Source organism: Trachypithecus francoisi, unplaced genomic scaffold, assembly GCF_009764315.1.
Source record: "Trachypithecus francoisi isolate TF-2019V2 unplaced genomic scaffold, Tfra_2.0 Lachesis_group0, whole genome shotgun sequence".
NCBI classification, from domain to species: domain Eukaryota; kingdom Metazoa; phylum Chordata; class Mammalia; order Primates; family Cercopithecidae; genus Trachypithecus; species Trachypithecus francoisi.
The window spans coordinates 57,371,974-57,390,272 of record NW_022681453.1 but is presented as its reverse complement, the minus strand read 5'-3'; the positions used below and the strand labels follow the sequence as shown (position 1 = coordinate 57,390,272).

The window sequence follows — 18,299 nt, the reverse complement described above, 5'->3', positions numbered from 1 at the left end:
GATATGACATTGTTATCAAATCTTCCTTTACTCCCTTCATCATTGTTTGGTTGGAAGGCTTTGCCTGGTGAATCTGATCTCTGGTGGCCCTCATAGACAGTTTCTGTCGTCTGCCTTTTTTCTGGAGTACAGGTCATGCTTTCCTGTTTGTTTGTTTGTTTTCATGTCCAATAATTGTTGGAAACTGGACATTTTAGGTAATGTATTGTAGAAACTCTGGGTACTGATCCCCCATCCCCACATTGGAGCTTGTTATTGTTATTTGCTTATTTACTTCTTTAGTGACTGGCCTTGTTATTTTGCTGAACACGCACACACTCACGCACACACACTTTTTCCCAGTAAGAAGTCTCTGATATTGCTCTTAGGGGATAACACCTTGGTATGTCCTTTGTCGCTCTGGGATGACTGTGGCCTTTGCAGGGCTTTTTTTGGCTGTCTTTCACTGACCACTCAACTGTTGAGCTCCACTAATTGAGGCTGATTGCTCCACTGTCTTCAGTAATTCCCTGGGGCACATATTCCTACACAACTCAGTCCAATCCTATTCAGGATCCTTTGAAGGGACCCTTTCCCTAGAAGATGTTTAAGGTTTGTTCTGACCCCAGGAGAGCTCTTCCCAGCTCTCTCTTTTTCTGTTTCTCTCTGGCAAACTTGCCAGCCTCCGGTGTAGTCCCCACCTCCTGGACTCTCTGTCGCCTCCCTGTTGCCTTTCAGCACAACCTCCACTGTTTTGGAGAATGCGCTTAGGCTTGGACTTCTCCAAGCTCTGCTGCACATGAAGTCAGTTCCTTTAGGAGCAACTCACACTGTTTTCTGGGTGCATTTAGCCTCTGTGCACCAGCTGCTTTTCCAGGCAAACTCTCTGAGCCAGAGCTATGGTGCTGGGCACAGTGGTGCATCTCTCTCTGGTGACACCAGCACGTTAGGAGCTAGGCCCTTGGTGAGTGGGGCAGCAGCCCCAGTGTTCCTTGGCTGGCCTCTCTTAGCAGGGAACCCCACCCCACGAGCCGGGGAAGGGCGACCAGGCCCCAGTATTCTCACGGGTGCTGCACCCAAGGCAGAGCCTGTATCCCACAAATGGGGTCTGGGTGGAAGATGGAAGCCCCCACCTCTGAGCCCACTTTCCTGGGACTCAGTCTCAGCAAGCTGTAGCTGGGGGCATGATAAGAAAAGAAAAACTGACACCTGCCCCTCCTAGGAAACTAATCCCCTGACCAAGAGCTGCGGGTGAGGGAGTCCTGTGATCTTGGAGGAACCAGTCGGGAGTGGAGCCCCACCTCACTGGGGTGGAGGTCGGGGAGGACGGGCATCTTATTTCACATTCCACAGGCCCTTGTTCTTCCCAGATGTTAGCAGGTTTTCTCTAGTAAACGCTTCTTCATTTGCTGTGTGCCCTTGGGACCATCTCAGAGATTTTAAATGGCTGTGTGTGTGTTTCATGGGGAAGCCTGTGGCCTCCTTACACTGTCCTGCAGAACTGGCACCTCCAGCTGGTTTTTGACGTGTGGGGGTGTGAGCCCTTTCAAGAGAAAATAGAGATCTCTATTTTTGTGTGAAACACCCTCTGTTTAATAAGTTTTTTAATTCAGTTTTTTTGTTTGGTGTTTGGGGTGATTTCGAAAACCTTCCTTCAGTGTTTGATGTTAGTGTCCAGCTGTCTTGCATAGAGGATGCTTTCTCAGTGCCGTGCCTCGGGGAGGGGGAGGGAGTCCCGCTGTTCCTGTTCTTCCCAGAGGCAGACCCTTGGATGGCAAGATGCCCTCAACACTTGGGATCACGCGTGTGGTTGGAGGACGCTGGAGGAGGCAAGGAGCCTGAGACCACAGGCAGTGTCCCCTAAGCATTCTTATCCCCTCATAGAAGAAAGAACAATTCCCCAGCTCTTCCTCCAGCCATGCCAGTGAGAACCTTACATCTTAATTCTGACTGCTTGACATATGCCTTGTTTTGTTTACTTTTAGAAATTAATAAAAACTTCCCCGTTGAGTTCCAAGTTAGGGAAAATGTGTACAGTGCCAGTGAAACCAGGGCACGCTCTCATTCACATTTACCTTGCACCTATCATTTTGTGCAAGCCCTGAGGGTAGACTTGTGACCAGAGGGAGACCTTTTCTCCAGGAACAAGAGTTCCTCGAGGTTGGTGATGAACTAGGCTGCCGCTGTAGATAGTGAGCTCCCTGTCTCTGGAGGCATTTGAGCAGTAGCTGGGACACTTGTCTGAAAGACTCAAGGTGGGATTCCACCATAGGAGTCAAGTCTCCCAGGAGACTTTTAAACCCCTCTTGAATCCTAAAATGCTGCAATTCTAGGAGTGTCTCTGCAGTTCTGTTTTACACGTGGCCACAGGAGAGCTCTGGCACTCTCTTTCTGGATTGTGGAATGGCCCCTGGCCTGGTTAAGTGACACAGAGTGCCCATTGCAGGCAGGACCCGGGACGAGTCTCCCCTATGGCAAGCAGCAGCCCGTGCCACAGGCCCTGCGAACTGCTCTGGTCCAGAAGTTTCCTTCCATGGAGGCGCCCTGCCCACTGGGGTCTTCACCTCCCTTTATTTCAGGCTTGTGCCAAAGACCCTCGCAACTCCAATCGGGCTCTGGTTCCTCTGGTCTCTTCTGAAGCCTGCGGGAGGAATTTTCCAGGGAGTATTGACGTCAGCAGCAGGTCCTGATTGCTTCAGAAACAGTTGCAGGCGGCTGTTTCTGAGGGATGTCTACACGTGGCTGTGGCTTTTTCCAGCTGCTGAGCAGCAGCACAGAGATAGACAAGCCCCCGGCGCTCCCTGGTTAGCTCACAGAAAGGGTTTCTTTCCTTCCTGTTGATATATATTCAGCACGCAAAGATGGCTTGTGGGCATTGTGGCTTTGGAGTGTCTCTGGGGGGCTCTCTGGGGCTCACGCAGCAGGGGTCCTGTGGAGGTTTTTATCCCCACACAGTGGGCATGGGCTATGCAGGGCTGTGATGGATTTTGCTCACACAGCCCCAGAACTCTCCGTAAGGGCCTTTATTTTGTTTTTGGCTGGTTTGCACATGGGAGTGTTTATCCTATTTAAACCTAGGGTTTCCTTCTCAATGATTCTTTACGTTTCAATCAAGTCCTCCAGGCAGAACCCATGAGATGACCAGAGCAGGGGAAGGAGCCTGCTGGGCACTTTACATTTCCCATTAATTTGTGCACTCAGCGACACTGGAGTGCTTATCGTGTGCCAGGTGCTGTGCTGGGCACTGCGGATTCAGGAGAGAATGAAGCCGGGGGGCCCAGCTCCCGTGAGCTGTGGCTGCGTCTCTCCATCTCCTGGGTCCTGTGAGGCGCAACCAGACATGGGGCCATTGTTCAGGTGAGGATGTGTGTCCAGGATGAGTGGGGAGTGGTTGGCAACTGCAGGGCCTGAAGTCAGGTGCATCCTCCTTTTCCCTGAGACTGATCGTTGGACAGTAGTCCACGTCCCCAGTCCTCGCCCTTGGGAAGATCACAGGGCTGGCCAGGTCCCTGTGTGAAGTTTCATCCAGCGCCCAGGCCAGGGCCCCACTCAGTGCCTGTGATTTTCATGTAAGCTTAGGTCCTTACCTGCTGGCCTTGAGGGTGGGTAATCAGGGGCACACTCACTTGGCACTGTCTGGCCCATCACGTGACATTGATAAGCAGTCTGCAGGAAATGGAAGCCGATGGCTCCGTGACATTCAAAAATAGCTGCAAGGTCCCTCATCCCCTGCACTCGCCACCTATCAGGGGACAAGCCTGAAATGTGATCAGGGCTCCAGGAAGTGGGGGCTGAGATGATGTAGGCAGAGCCTTGGGGCCTGGCAAGCTCTGAGGTATTTGACAGTTTCAGCCCCCACATGTGCAGAGCTGCCTCTGGCTGCACTCAGCGTCTTAATGAGCAACAACACATTTGTCATCTCATCTCTGACTTGACAGAACTTTCCCCTCGGCTCAGTGTTTCCCAATGTTCTCAGGTGGCACCTTCAACACTCAGAAATTAAAATTCATTCTGGGCATGGGTCACCACTACCTCCTTCCCCTTGCAAATGTTCTCCTGTGTGTCAATCAAGAAGCAGATGTGTCTGGAAAGCACAGAGAAGCTGTGTGGTGTGAGCCACCATGCACAGTGTAGTTAGGAGCGGGTGCAGGGTCCCGCTCTGCCACCAGCTAGCGGCCAAGTGCCCTCCATTACCCAAGCCTCCAGAGTGGCCTAGTGGGCGCCCCCTTACAGCATCTCTGTGGGGTACATTTAGCCACCGTGCACCAGCCTGAGGGGCAGGCCACGCTTCGAGGGCTCCAGAAATGGTGGCTGGATGCCCATCCCCTGGGAAATCGAGTGGAAGAGCAATTGATTTCCCCACTGCCATTTTAGGTCTTTGTTTAAAAAGTGCAAGATAGTTCTAAAGGAGAAAAAAGAAAGAGAAAAAGCCCTTCCCTGCATTACCCTGTGTTGCCCTGTGTGAGGCTCCTCAGTCGGTGCACTATGGAATTTCTTCACATTGTGAGGGACCTGCCCACTCCTGACAGCAGTAACTATAGTAGGAGTTTCAGGTTGGAGCCTTAAATTGGGTTCTCAAAGAAAGCTCTCATTACTCTCTGTAATTTTTCAATGAGTTTTCTTTGAGAGAAATGTAATAACCTGGGGTGAATCAGCCCCAGCAAAACCAGAAACCTGGTGGCTCCTGGACCCTGCTTCTCAGCCCATACTTGACACTAGGCTCATATGGCGATGGCTCCAGTCACAAAGCTATTGTTTTGTAGTATAAGCATGACGTCTACTCCGGGATCTTTATTCACCTACTGTAAGTCATTGTGTGGAATAACCCAGGCATGCTTTGTGTGTATTGATATACACACAATGATATCATTGGTGTACACATAATGATATAATTGATATACACATAATGATATCATTACACGGGTGGTGTGTGCAGCTCGGGCCAGCTTGTTGATCCTCCATACCGCCAGCCAGCCGTGGGCTTGGGCTTTTCTCAGCTAGGCCTTTGCTTTTGTCCACTCTCCCTCCTCCCCAGCACCGTAGTTCCGTCCTGGCTGCAGGAGGCCTCCAGCCCCATTCCCCTGGGAAGTGGAGAGTTGAGGGAGGAGCCTAAATTGGGAGTTAGGGTATTTGGTTCTATCCTCAGCTCTGCCTTTTCAAAGCCATATCCTTGTCCCGTCATCTGGGCCTCAGTTAACTCATTTGTACATTGAAGAGGTTGGACCAGAATCAGCACTTTCCAAATAAGTGGAGGTCCATTAGGTTTGCAGGCGATTTTCAGAATTTCCAAGTCTTAACAAAGCTGGTTTTACTCTGTAAAGCTGAGCAGGCTGGAGTACCAGGTTCCATGACCTTATCCAGAATTACTCAGAGCAGCGGCCCTGGATCTTCATCCAATCAAGGCATGCTTATAGGAGGTTAGACTGTACCAGATGCTGAGCTGAGTCCCAAGGGCATGTGAGTGCTGGTGACAGCCTGGAGGGGAAGGCCGAGTGCACTGTGGGTCCCATCAACACTGATGGCACCTGGCAGGCCCAGCCCCCGAGAGAGGGGGGAGGGGGAGGTGCTGGAGGAGCTGACATGGATGAGGGAAGACTGTTCTGAGGAAAGACACTGGACCTGGGCCTGAAGGATGACTTGGAGCCAGCAGGTGGAGGCTGGGGAAAGAGTCCAGGTCTTTAAGATGGGCTGCGAGGTCTGGAGGCAGGCAGGCAACAGCTAGCTGTCTGTATGAGTGAGAGAGAAGGCCTGCGTGGCTGGAGCATAAGTGTAGTGGGGGAGTGTGCTATGCGTGGATTCTGGAGCGGAGGCAGGGGCCGGGCCATACCAGGCTTTACAGGGCGTGCTAAGGCTTTGAGCTCATTCTCAGAGCACTGGGCAGTTGTTGAAAGGTTGATGTTGGGTGTGATGTGATCCTATTTGGTTGTCACCTTTGGGTCAGAAACCTTATTTTTATTTTATTTTATTTTTGTAGCTTCTTGATACTGAAACTCTAGCTTTGCAAACCCTGAAGTGCTTACTTTAAAACCCCTTGCTCCCCACCCTTTGAATACGAGACCACAAAGAGCAAGCAACAAAGCCAGGCCCAGATAGAGGAGTGGGTGGGGCAGCTGGCTGGACTCGCCTCATGGCCTGTCCCTGCTTGCCCAGCTCCAAGACCACCTGGGTGAAATATGCGTCTAAGCAGTAAGACAAGCTGTGTGAATTCCATCATAAACAGACACATTACTTGTGTGAATGGCCATCTTCTGCAGCATCAGAGGGTGATTGTGCTGTACTTTCTTAGGGGAGAGAGTCTTGAAGGTAGAATCCCTAAAAGTGGGTAGAGAGAAAAGGATTAAAAGGTGGGCTCTTGCCTTGAGCCCAGGAGTTTGAGGTTGTAGTGAGCTGTGATCCCGTCACTATACTCCAGCCTTGGGGACAGAGTGAGACCCTGTCTCTAAAAATAATAAATACAATAAATAAATGTTAAAAGGGTCTTTGACAGTGAAAAAGCTGGAAAAAACTAGCTCTGATTTGTTCATTCACTCACAACACCTTGGCAGTCACTGCTTCACACAGAGCTGGGGATGTGATGAGACACAAAGATGAGCGAGATGCACATAGCTCACACTGGGGTGGCCTTGGCTCCCGGGCTCTGTGGTTCCGTCAGTGTGATTGAGACTTCCTGTGCAAGCTGCCATTGGAAAGCATCTGCCTCGTTTTCTGCCAGCCCCTGACTTGCAGTTTCACAGAAGACCCCACAGAGTGCTTCTCTACCACCAGGGCTGCAGCAGCAGGTGGCCAGCTCAGGATGTGGCACCCTGGGACTGCCTCCTCACTCTGCCCTGAAGTTGGTGCATGTCCCAAGGCTGCTGACTGGCCCCCTTGGAGCAGCTTCCATTTTCTTCTCTTTGTAAAATGTGCGAGTGGAGATCAATGCTCTGTGAGATCCAGCCTGGCACTAATGTGTTATATCCCAAGCCCATCTCCTGGCCAGCAGTGGAGCTCATGACGAGAGGTGGGTAAGGCACTATCTGGTGTAGGATTTCCCTTGTCCACTGCTTCCCAGTGCTGGCCTGGAGGGCTCTGCCACTGGCATCCCATGAGGTGATAGGCTGTGCTGAGGGCGAGGTGCTGTTCACGGACCTGAGCAGGGGGGCGCCCTGCAGCTGCATAACCCAGCACCCACCCCTCCACCACTGCCCCAACGTTGCAGGTGCACCCTTTGCTCCCCGGCTCATCCACCATCCTGATCCATGATTTGTGCCTCATCTTCCCGGCCCCAGCCAAGGCTGTGGTTTACGTGTCGGACATTCAGGAGCTGTACATCCGTGTGGTTGACAAGGTCAGTGGAAGCTTCATGACGGGGCACCCTCGGCTGACCTGCAGGAACTGGGAGGGAGGGGACTGTGGGAAGAATGTTCCGCATGGCCTTTGCTTTTTGCTCCTGGAGTCTGCATCCCTTCCCCTGTGAGCTTGCCAAGCTGTCTCCCATCTCCTTCACCCCATGTGGAGGATCCAGAGTCCCTTCAATAAGGGACTTCTTCATCCCAGGTGATATCCCTATGAGGGATAAATCTGGCAGTAAATCCTGCTGGAAGTTGTCTCTAAATTAGCCATGACCTGGGAATTCCATGTCTTCTGGCCGGTATAGGTTATTAACCAGCCAGGCACATGCCCTGCTGAGCATGAATTTTCTTCCCAGAATATAGGTTTTGGGTTCTCTGGGGTTTCAGTGGCAAATGAGCACAACTCACCCATGCCAAGCACCGTGGAAAAAAGAGACAAGGAATAGATCTCAGTTTATCTTTCACATCAATAGGGAATTTTTATTACTCCAAATATCTGAGGTAACTGAAGCTGGGCTTCCAGAGGGTTGCGATCAGGTTCCTCAGTGGATAGAAGGGCTGGTAATTAAAAGGGGAGTGTTCATGCGACTTAGGCTCCTTAAGAAGCTAATATGCTCTGCCCAGCCCCACATACTCCTCTTATAGTCTCATTTTCACTGCTGTTTGCTAATCATCTGTTTCTTCACTGTGTATTTCTGATTCTCATTTCCTAAAGTTCTTACTATATTATACACTGCCAGGTGTGAGCTGTTCAGTCAATGAGCATTTATTGAGCTCCTACTGGATGCTGCTGTTCTGAGTGGTGTCTCATCTCCCTAATTAGTGTATTAGTTATTTAAGAGTAGAATGTGGAATTTATGCCTCTAAGTATCCCCAAGCTCCCCCTCATCAATTTTCATTTGCTGACTAGCTGATAGTCCAGAAGTCAACCTGGGTGACTCTCCTGATTCCCAGGTCTGTGGATTGAGGTTGGTGATGCTATCTCAGAAAGTCATGGGGCACCATAGATGGTAGGATTGGTCTTTTGGAGGCCACCTCTGAACCTCTGTCCCCATGATGCAGGTGGAGATTGGGAAGACAGTGAAGGCATACGTCCGCGTGCTGGACTTGCACAAGAAGCCCTTCCTGGCCAAATACTTCCCCTTCATGGACCTGAAGCTCCGAGCAGCCTCCCCGATCATTACATTGGTGTGAGTTCCCTAGGGGTCAGAGGAGGGCACCTCAGAGACAGTGCTGACCCCAGCTGCAGCCTTTCCCACGGGGTGGTCTTGGAGAAGTCCCAGCCCTTCCCTCTGTTTCAGGGCCCTTGATGAAGTCCTTGACAACTACACCATCACATTCCTCATCCACGGCGTGACCATCGGCCAGACCAGTCTAACTGCAAGTGTGACCAATAAAGCTGGACAGAGAATCAACTCAGCCCCACAACAGATTGAAGTAAGACGGGTTTTTCCCACACTATGTGGGATCAGCCCAGTGCTGGGGGTTGGAGGTGTCTTTATAGTTGGGGGTATCTTTATAGTACAGTCCAGGAAGCTACTGTGGAGAAGCCATATAAAAGTCTGTGTGCCACAATGTCCTCTCATCAAAAGGCAGCTGTTACTAGCTCCAGGGTTCTGGGAAGCCACAAAGTTGGACTGGCAGAACCGGAGGGAGGCGGCCAAGTGACTTTACTTTTCCTCTGTGACGTGGGGTATTGTGCGGCTCAGAGAAGGGGTGTGCCTGGTCACATGGCAAGGGGACACACTAGGACCATTCCCAGAAAGCACTGACTGGGTGGAAGTTTAGACAGATGCTGGCTCATGTGTACAAGAACTCCTTAACCATTGATCCTGAGCCATAGAACAGGCATTTTGAGGGGATTGGGCACCTGTCACAGGGGCTGCGTGAGCAGAGGTGTCATAAAGGGAACTCCTGAAGTAGGTGATTCCTGGATGAGGGGAGCTTTGAGGTCCCCGCACCGGCTCAGTGTGTGGTATGGGGCTGTCTCGGGAGATTAGGTTATGACAGGAGCCCCACTGCAGCCATAGGCCACAGCAGTTGTGGCCCAGGCATCATCTGAAGTCTATACACAGCGGCAGCGTTAAACCAGCCCTACCAGCATCCTCCCTGTGTCTGGGCCACGTGGGGGCTGGTGAGCATCATTAATCTATGATCCAAAGCAGGTGGGTGCCATCTGTGTCTCTAGATGGAGGTGCACCTTTCTTCTTCTGGTGATGAGAAATTTGTTTCTGCCCATCAATAGCATAGCTGCAGAGACCGATACTCCCACACAAGTAGCACCCTGGCCACCTCCTGCGTTCACTCACCTACTCCTGCCAGGCAGGCACTTGTAGGGGTTGCAGGAGGAGCAGGTGGGGGCTTCACCTGCTCCACAGAGTGGCATTGACATCCCTGGTCTCCTCCCAGGCTAATCCGGAGGGTGTGCTAGTAGAAGAGCAACCTCTGGGGCTCTGGGTGCTCCCATATCGGCAGGGCTACCCTGTGGGGCTACCTCTGGCTCCACAGGCCAGGTGGCTGGGGATGTACATTGCTAATGTGTCCCCGGCCTTGCTGACATTGCTGCTTAGTGACCACACACTGAAAACCGCTGCTCCAAGGGGATGGCTCAACTGCATAAAAGCCATCTCTCCAAGGGGACGGCCCAGCTTTTGGAGTTTAGCATCTAGGGAAAGTGAAACACAGTCACAAACAGAAGAACACACCCCAGAGAACCAGGGAGCCTCGGCCAGTGACTAGGAGACAGCCCCCAGCACTGGCCCAGGACCCTGGCCCCTCTGGTCACTGCTCAGAGAGGGGTGATGTCCATGCCCCAAGTTTTCCTCTCATGAAACATGTAGCATGTGAGTTATGCTCAGTGCCGTGGGCTTGGGGCACAGCAGTCCTTTCTCTCCTGTGTCTCCCAACAGGTCTTTCCCCCGTTCAGGCTGGTGCCCAGGAAGGTGACACTGCTTATCGGGGCCACGATGCAGGTGAGAGCCGGGAGGCCATGTCCTGCTCCAGCCCCAGTGCAGGCCACCACCCGGTTCCCGCTGCCTGTGGCCCTGCATGCAGTGACTGGGAGAAGAAGGCAGAAGCCACCTGCACTGGGGCCCTGGCTCTCTGAGTGGGAGGTGTGGGCTGCCTGGCATGACGGGCACTGACACACCGCTCTTTCCTCCCTGCTCAGGTCACCTCCGAGGGCGGCCCCCAGCCTCAGTCCAACATCCTTTTCTCCATCAGCAATGAGAGCGTTGCGCTGGTGAGTGCTGCCGGGCTGGTACGAGGCCTCGCCGTCGGGAACGGCACTGTGTCTGGGCTCGTGCAGGCAGTGGATGCAGAGACCGGCAAGGTGGTCATCATCTCTCAGGTAACAGGCATGCTATTGGAGACTGGCAGTCTCCGAACCCGCTGGGATGGCCAGCTCTGGCGATGGGCCCACTGCTTCCCAGGGCAGCTGTGCCTGGAACAGAAGCCTCTTTACTGTGTTTGGGTTCTGCCTCTGAGGACCACCCCCTCCAAGGGTACTGCTTTGGCCCCCTGGGTCTGCAGTCCCTGCCGGGACCCTAGTGCAGGACAGCGCTGCCAATATGCACCCAGACCCCCAGTGGTTGCTCTTCTCCAGGCTGAGTCTCCCAGTCCTTCCAGCTGCTCCTTACGAGGCAGGGTGTTCAGCAACCCCCAGGCCCAAAGGGCCCTTCCAGTGGAGGATGATGGCAGTCGTGGTGAGAGCAGGCGCTGCTCTGAGCACTTTGCCTTCATCTCCTTGAGTCCTCTCAGGGCTCAGGGCTAAAATCAGGGCCTTTGCATCCTCCCTGACCTTCTTCACCAGCAGTGACTTGCTGAAGCATCTTGGAAGGCTGCTTTGGGGTTCCACTCACAGCTGCGCCAGAAACTTGGTCTGTAAGAAGAGCCTTCTGTGATGTGTGATGCAGCTGTGGACAGAAACCCGTTTCAGAGTCAGTCATCCCATTCCTCATAAGAACTAGGTCCCCTGGAAGCAGTCTGTGCAGTCCTGAGTTCAGAGCCTGTAAACACAGTGCCCCGGGAGCTGGCGAGTGCACCGCCCCAGACAAGGTGCAGGGAAGTCCTTGTTCTCGGAGGCTGACTTTGATCACTGAGTTCATTGATTTACTCCTTTTCCCAGTGTGTATCAATTTTGAAGACAAAGAGAAAGCCTTGGGGATGTAAAAACCTGTCCTAGGGATGGGGCAGAGTTCAGATGGGCTTCCTGGAGCGTGACATTCAGGACCACAGGAGACTGTATGTTTTCTTTTTTCTCTAAAAAGGAGTGCATCCTCAGGAGCTGGCTGGTTTTTCTCCTAAGGGCGTAGGTAAAGGGCAACTTCCTAGAAATTCAGCAAGAGGGGCACAGGGCCCTGCGTTTTCCTTGTCTTTGTGGTCTAACCTTGCTGGGCACCCTCCCTTCTAGGTCCCCCAACTGGCGAGTTGGGGAGGTGCTGGGGAAAGGCCCTGGTGGTCTTGGCAGGTGGAGGGGCTGCACCACCAGCCCTATCTGAAAGGCATGTTCTTGAGCCCAGGCAGGCAGGGGCTTCACAACTGTGGCCCCTTGTCCAGTTCCATCTGTCCAATCCAGGTCACACAGCCAGCACCCCAAGGCCACGGGGTGGGCCAGGACTAGCAGGAGGAGACTGAACAGAAGGATGAGTGACAGGAGGGGAATGGGTTTTTATCAAGCACCTACTGTGTGCCAGGCATTAGCCCAAGTCATGAGACTCAGAAGATGGGCTCAGCATGAGCACGGCAAAGGGCCTAAGGGTTTTAATAGCCTCAGTTCAGCATGACTCAGCAGCACTAGGAAGAAGCCAGGAGACTTAGTCTTTGGCCAGATTAATAGGAGTGTGGAGTTAAGAATGAAGGAGGTTATAAATTCTGATCAGACTCTACAGGGCTCCTGCATTCGTCCCTGTACTCTGCTCAGTCAGAGACAGGCAGGCTGGATTTGGGATTGGGAGGGCCTGGAGACCTGTTGCTTGAGGGCAGCCAGGCCTAAGGAAGAGCAGGCACCAGTCCCCGGCCCCAAGTCTGCAGTGCTAACCCGGAGCAGCTGGATCAGACAGGGCGGCAGCCTCAGAGGACTGGACTGGGACCTGTGGGGCCTTGGGAGAGGCAGTGGCTGGCCCATGAGGGCGAGCTGCCCACAAAGCCAGGCCTCCCGGGGCAGAGGAGCACGATGCTGGTCATCCTGAGGGGCCTTCTCGCCACAGATTCTGAGCCACAGCCTCCTTCCCTTGAGGGGTCCCTTCCTGAAACATCCCTGGCCAGCACAGCATCCCCGCACCTAAGTGCCAGCCTCTTTCCCCAGGACCTCGTGCAGGTGGAGGTGCTGCTGCTACGGGCCGTGAGAATCCGCGCCCCCATCATGCGGATGAGGACAGGCACCCAGGTAAGCTGACCTCCTGGGCTCTGAATGCTGGTTCCTGAAGAGCCACTGCTGGAACCCTGTCCTCAAGTTAGAGTGCTTCTCCACCTCCTCCATCTCCCTGGCCCGGGTGTCTAGGGCCTGCTTCTCACCTGTCCCCGTCCAGGGAGACACCCTCCATTGCTCTCTGGTAGCCACTGATGGAAGGTCTGCTTCCTGCTGGCCTGTCACCTTCCCACATCTGGAATAGCACCAGGTGCCTAACAGGAGCACAGTGACCGTGGCATTTACTCCACTCCATGCCGTCTTGGACATTAATCCATTTGGTGTTCATAGCAGCCCTGGGAGGTTGGTGTCAGAACCATCTTGGTGTTGCAGATGAACAAATGAACACACAGAAAGCTTAAGGCCCGTGCCCAGGGCCACACAGCTAGGAAGTGGTAGCACTGGGAGTGGACTGGGCAGCCTGGCACGGCACCTGCTATGGCCTTTTGCCGTCTTGCCTCCACCTGTGCCCTCAAACCAACTCAGCAAATAGAGACTAAAGGAGCTGGGGACCGCACCCACGCATGCCCTGTGAGCAGGGACCCCGGCTAGATTAGGAGGGAGGGGCCTGGAGGAACCAGCACTGTGAGGCAGTGCGAGCTGTGTTGCTGGTGGACCTATGGCCTCCTAGAGCTCCAGGGACTCCTTCCAGAAATGAGTCTCTTGGCCATGGAGAGGCACAGCCCGCTGCAGGGGAGGGACAGTGTGGGGAAAACAGTCCCACCTCTGGTTTACTCGTTTGATATTTCATCAAAATTCCCAAACCTGTGCCATGCTCTTCTCTGGTTGGGGAAGAATTGGGTTCATCTCCCACTGCTTGAAGGAGGCAGCAAAGCTTCTGGGGGCATTCCCAGTGCTGGGAACTACTGCTTCTGACTTCTCCCCCACAGATGCCTGTGTATGTCACCGGCATCACCAACCACCAGAACCCTTTCTCCTTTGGCAATGCTGTGCCAGGCCTGACCTTCCACTGGTCTGTCACCAAGCGGGACGTCCTGGACCTCCGAGGGCGGCACCATGAGGTAGGTAACTATCTCCCTAGAGCTCACCTCCCAGCCCTGTCCCAGGCCAGCACCCCGAGGGTCAGGGAGGGTTCCTGCCACATTGTCTCAGAGGAGGTCCTCATCCTCACACCTAGACAGGCCCTCCCTCTTTCTTCCCTCTCCCAAGGCTCATTGGGACTCCCTTCTCTCAAATGCTAACCACGCAGACAGAGTGAGTAGGTGCCTCTCCTGACAGAAGCGGCTGTGTGAGGAAATCACAAAAGTCCTGGGAGGTCAGAGTCTGCAGCTTCTGACCATTTTCTGAGATGATGCCTGGCAGCCCTCCGTTTCTTTCTTTTTTTTTTTTTTTTTTTTTTTTTTTTTTTTTTTTTTTTGAGACGGAGTCTCGCTCTATCGCCCGGGCTGGAGTGCAGTGGCCGGATCTCAGCTCACTGCAAGCTCCGCCTCCCGGGTTTACGCCATTCTCCTGCCTCAGCCTCCCGAGTAGCTGGGACTACAGGCGCCCGCCACCTCGCCCGGCTAGTTTTTTGTATTTTTTTAGTAGAGACGGGGTTTCACCGTGTTCGCCAGGATGGTCTCGATCTCCTGACCTCGTGATCCGCCCGTCTCGGCCTCCCAAAGTGCTGGGATTACAGGCTTGAGCCACCGCGCCCGGCCTACCCTCCGTTTCTTTTGGTTCATCCCAGAGGCCAAACTCCCCTTCCCTTAGCCCAGCGAGGGGCCCTGGCTCCTCCTGGGATGTCAGAGCTGGAAGGTGCCGGGGAGGCTACTAAGTCCCTCTGTGTTAACTGAGGCCAGAAACAGGAAGGGACTTGCCCAGGGTTGCCCAGCAAGCCAGTGGGGAAATGGGACTGGACACCAGCCCCTGTGACTCTAGGCTCAAGCCCAGGTGGGCCTTGGACACACAGGACCCAAGTGGAGGGTGGCTTGAAAGGTCGCTCCCTGCCTCATTCAGGAACAGTGGGGATGGAGGCCTGGAAAGAGACCCAAGCCCGGGGATGGGATTTCCTAAAGGCTGTCTGAAGCTTGTCTAGTGTAGGACTAATGCCCCCCGCAACCCCACCCAGTGGGAACAGGGTCCTGTCCCTGGTGCCTGGGGGCTCCCCCACATTGCCCCCATGGAGCACAAGCAGTGAGACTTATTAACAGATATCCCAAAACAAAGCAGTCTGCAGGGACACACTGCAAAACCCAGCATTGCTCTGGGTGACCTACAAGCACTGAAGTCTGAGGGACATCCTGTCATGAAGACCCCTGGCTTATGTGGGTGGGCCCGGTGTTTTCCAAATGCATCTGTGCACGTTGTGCGATGCAGGCAGGGCAGGACCTGGGCACCCATGCTGGGGAAGCCGGGTCTGCACAGCTCTGGGGTTAGCAGACCCAACCCAGGCAGGAAGGCGGGGCCCTTGAGAACAGGCCAACAGCTGCCAGGACCAGAGGGCTGGGGGGTCTGGGCCTACTGTCCGGCTCTGCCTTTTTGAGGACACAGGGACCTAGGCCTTACACCTGAAAATGTGTTTGATGTCTTCCAGGCGTCGATCCGACTCCCGTCACAGTACAACTTTGCCATGAACGTGCTTGGCCGGGTGAAAGGCCGGACCGGGCTGAGGGTGGTGGTCAAGGCTGTGGACCCCACATCAGGGCAGCTGTATGGCCTGGCTAGAGAACTCTCAGATGAGATCCAAGTCCAGGTAGGAGGCAGGTGGACAGGCCACAGGGAAGGGGGAGAGGAAGTGCCAGCTGCCCAATCCTCCTCCAGAGCCACATGTTGCATGGGCAGAGGCTGGGAGACCTGAGAAGCTCTCAGTCCGTGGGGTTGACAGTGGCCCATCGCAGTGGGGTAAGCATCCGAGTGTGACTGGTGCTGTGGGAGCCCAGAGGTAGGGTCAAGCAAAGGCTTCACAGAAGAGTAATGTTTCCGGATGGGAGGAGCTGGCAAAGGCCTGGAGGTGGGAACTCACTTGATATGCGGCCAAAAGAGCAAAAAATTGGCCGGGCGCGGTGGCTCAAGCCTGTAATCCCAGCACTTTGGGAGGCCGAGACGGGCGGATCACGAGGTCAGGAGTTTGAGACCACCCTGGCTAACACGGTGAAACCCCGTCTCTACTAAAAAAATACAAAAAGCTAGCCGGGCGAGGTGGCTGGCGCCTGTAGTCCCAGCTACTCGGGAGGCTGAGGCAGGAGAATGGCGTAAACCCGGGAGGCGGAGCTTGCAGTGAGCTGAGATCCGCCACTGCACTCCAGCCTGGGCGACAGAGCAAGACTCCGTCTCAAAAAAAAAAAAAAAAAAAAAAAGAGCAAAAAATTCTGAGCTTGGGGCTCCCTGTGTCTGAGTGGCCATTAATTTCATCATCTGTGTTTATTTAACACACATAGAGCACCAACAGAGGCTGGGGCGCCCTTACACGTTTTTCAGTATTGCTGCCTCCAGTCCTCAGGTGAAGCCTGCTGGGCAGGGGCTGAAGGGGCTGCACCTGCTAATGTGCCTGAGGCGGGGAGGGTCAAGGTCACAGGGTAAGTGGGGAATGGCCTCAAGAGGCTGGGGTACTGTGACCTGTCCACATTTGGAAAACAGCCTCAGAGAGGGAGGGGCCTTGTTCAGAACCAGGGGGTCAGGACTGAGTCCAGCGGTTCTCCTGCCTGGGGTGCAGCCCTGGGTCTGTATCCGGCCTGTCCTTGCTACTTACAGGATTGGATCTGGGTGAGCTCCTGCCTCTCTGGGCCCCTCTGCAAGGTAGGGAGTTGGCAAATTTGTTCTGAAGAGCAATTTTGTCTTCAAGGGCCTCGTTCTGCTCCTCTGGACCTCAGTAACCCGTAGGTGCTCCTAAGCTGTAAAGAAAAACAAAAAATGTTCCCTATATGTCCCAAAACAGTTTCTAGTCCCCTCCTCAAGAAGAAATAAACTATGTCTAACCCAAGCACCTCCCTGATCAGGGGCAAAGAAGCAAACTTTTCAAGAAAGAAAACACCCACAAAAAAAACCCCACCGATTTGCCAACCCCTCACTCCTGCCTGCACGTGTGCGCGCGCACACACACACACACACAGACACATATACATACATAAACACGTATACAGACACACAGAGGTCCACATGCACATCCCCACACTCACCAAGTGCATGTTCTTTGTTAAAAGGAAGTAAGTTCTGGAGCCTATCATGGAATTAAAGGCAGGGCTTTGCAGCTTCCAAATTCTGTGACCTCAGTTGGGTCACTTGACAGCTCTGTGCCTCTGTTGCCCTATCTCACAGCAGGTGGAGTTTGAGTAAATCAGAAACTAGAGAATCTGGATCCAGCCTACAAATGTGTTTTATTTGGCTCACTCAGGCCTTTGAGACAGCTTGTTGTCATGTAAAGATAGGAAGATTCTATGTGAAAATCTAAGATGCAGCATGTCCTAAAGATATGGTGTCTGCCACAGCAAAATCAGCAGGCAATGAGAAGCAATCTTGACTCCATTAGAGCTGCGCTGTCCAGTTTGCCACAGGCCCCACCACGCCCTGTTGTCTCCCTGACAGCGAGATCAAGAATCAGTTGCCATGGCCGGGCGCGGTGGCTCAAGCCTGTAATCCCAGCACTTTGGGAGGCCGAGACGGGCGGATCACAAGGTCAGGAGATCGAGACCATCCTGGCGAACACGGTGAAACCCCGTCTCTACTAAAAATACAAAAACTAGCCGGGCGAGGTGGCGGGCGCCTGTAGTCCCAGCTACTCGGGAGGCTGAGGCAGGAGAATGGCATAAACCCGGGAGGCGGAGCTTGCAGTGAGCTGAGATCTGGCCACTGCACTCCAGTCCCGGCGACAGAGCGAGACTCCGCCTCAAAAAAAAAAAAAAGAATCAGTTGCCATTTACCATGGGGCTTGTGCTGTTACTTTTCTTCTAGTTAACAGGAAAGTGGGAAATCTCTTACAACTCCCCCTCCATCTAAAGAGAGAAGATAGGAATGCATGGTTTAAAAAAAATAGGAGGGACCCTATTTGTGAATGTATTTACCGGGCAGTAAGTGTGTCTGCGTCAGACTCAGTGAGGTGGCTTCCCTGTGGATGCCGGAAGGGGGCATACAAGTCAACCTTGTCTCACCTGACACTGAAACCCCACCCAGCTTCCAAAGGCTGTTTCTCACCATTTGGGAAGTGCTGCCCCTCCTGTCACCTCATATAGAGCCCACAACTCTCAAGACAGGCATGGAGAGGGTGTTAGTTTTGGACCATGCACCCAAGGAAATCTAGGCTTACCTGAACAGAGCACAGAGGAGCCGGGAGGGACAGAATCAGGCCATCTTCCTCTTGGAGAATCACTTGTCAGATCTGATGATACTGGCCATGGCCCAGGGCTCAGGCCCTAGGGGCATCCACCTGGTCTGATCAGAGGCCAGTGGGGAGCTCAGGGTACAGCTTTACCTGCCAGCTAGTGACTGCCCCTGAACCAGGCTGGGAGGCCACATAGGCAGCAGCCCCAAGGGGCCTTAGAGAGGGGACTTACACAGGTGGTGGACACATCTGAAGTCTTACAGAGAAGGGGTCTGGAGTTCCCAGGCAGGTGTTGCTGCTGTGGGCTCGGGGAGCTACCAGGGCC

At 53.7% G+C, this 18,299-nt stretch overlaps 1 protein-coding gene across 3 annotated transcripts in view; it reads left to right on the top strand.

Moving 5' to 3' along the window:
- The window catches only part of NUP210 (nucleoporin 210), a 102,683-nt gene that overhangs the window by 67,769 nt on the left and 16,615 nt on the right, over positions 1-18,299 (top strand). For all 3 annotated transcript variants that reach the window (XM_033210767.1, XM_033210768.1, XM_033210769.1), the window contains 8 exons: positions 7,178-7,306; positions 8,373-8,500; positions 8,612-8,747; positions 10,220-10,282; positions 10,480-10,659; positions 12,616-12,696; positions 13,608-13,739; positions 15,254-15,412. In XM_033210767.1, coding sequence (XP_033066658.1) covers positions 7,178-7,306; positions 8,373-8,500; positions 8,612-8,747; positions 10,220-10,282; positions 10,480-10,659; positions 12,616-12,696; positions 13,608-13,739; positions 15,254-15,412 — 1,008 coding nt within the window. The remainder of the gene's footprint in view (positions 1-7,177; positions 7,307-8,372; positions 8,501-8,611; positions 8,748-10,219; positions 10,283-10,479; positions 10,660-12,615; positions 12,697-13,607; positions 13,740-15,253; positions 15,413-18,299) is intronic.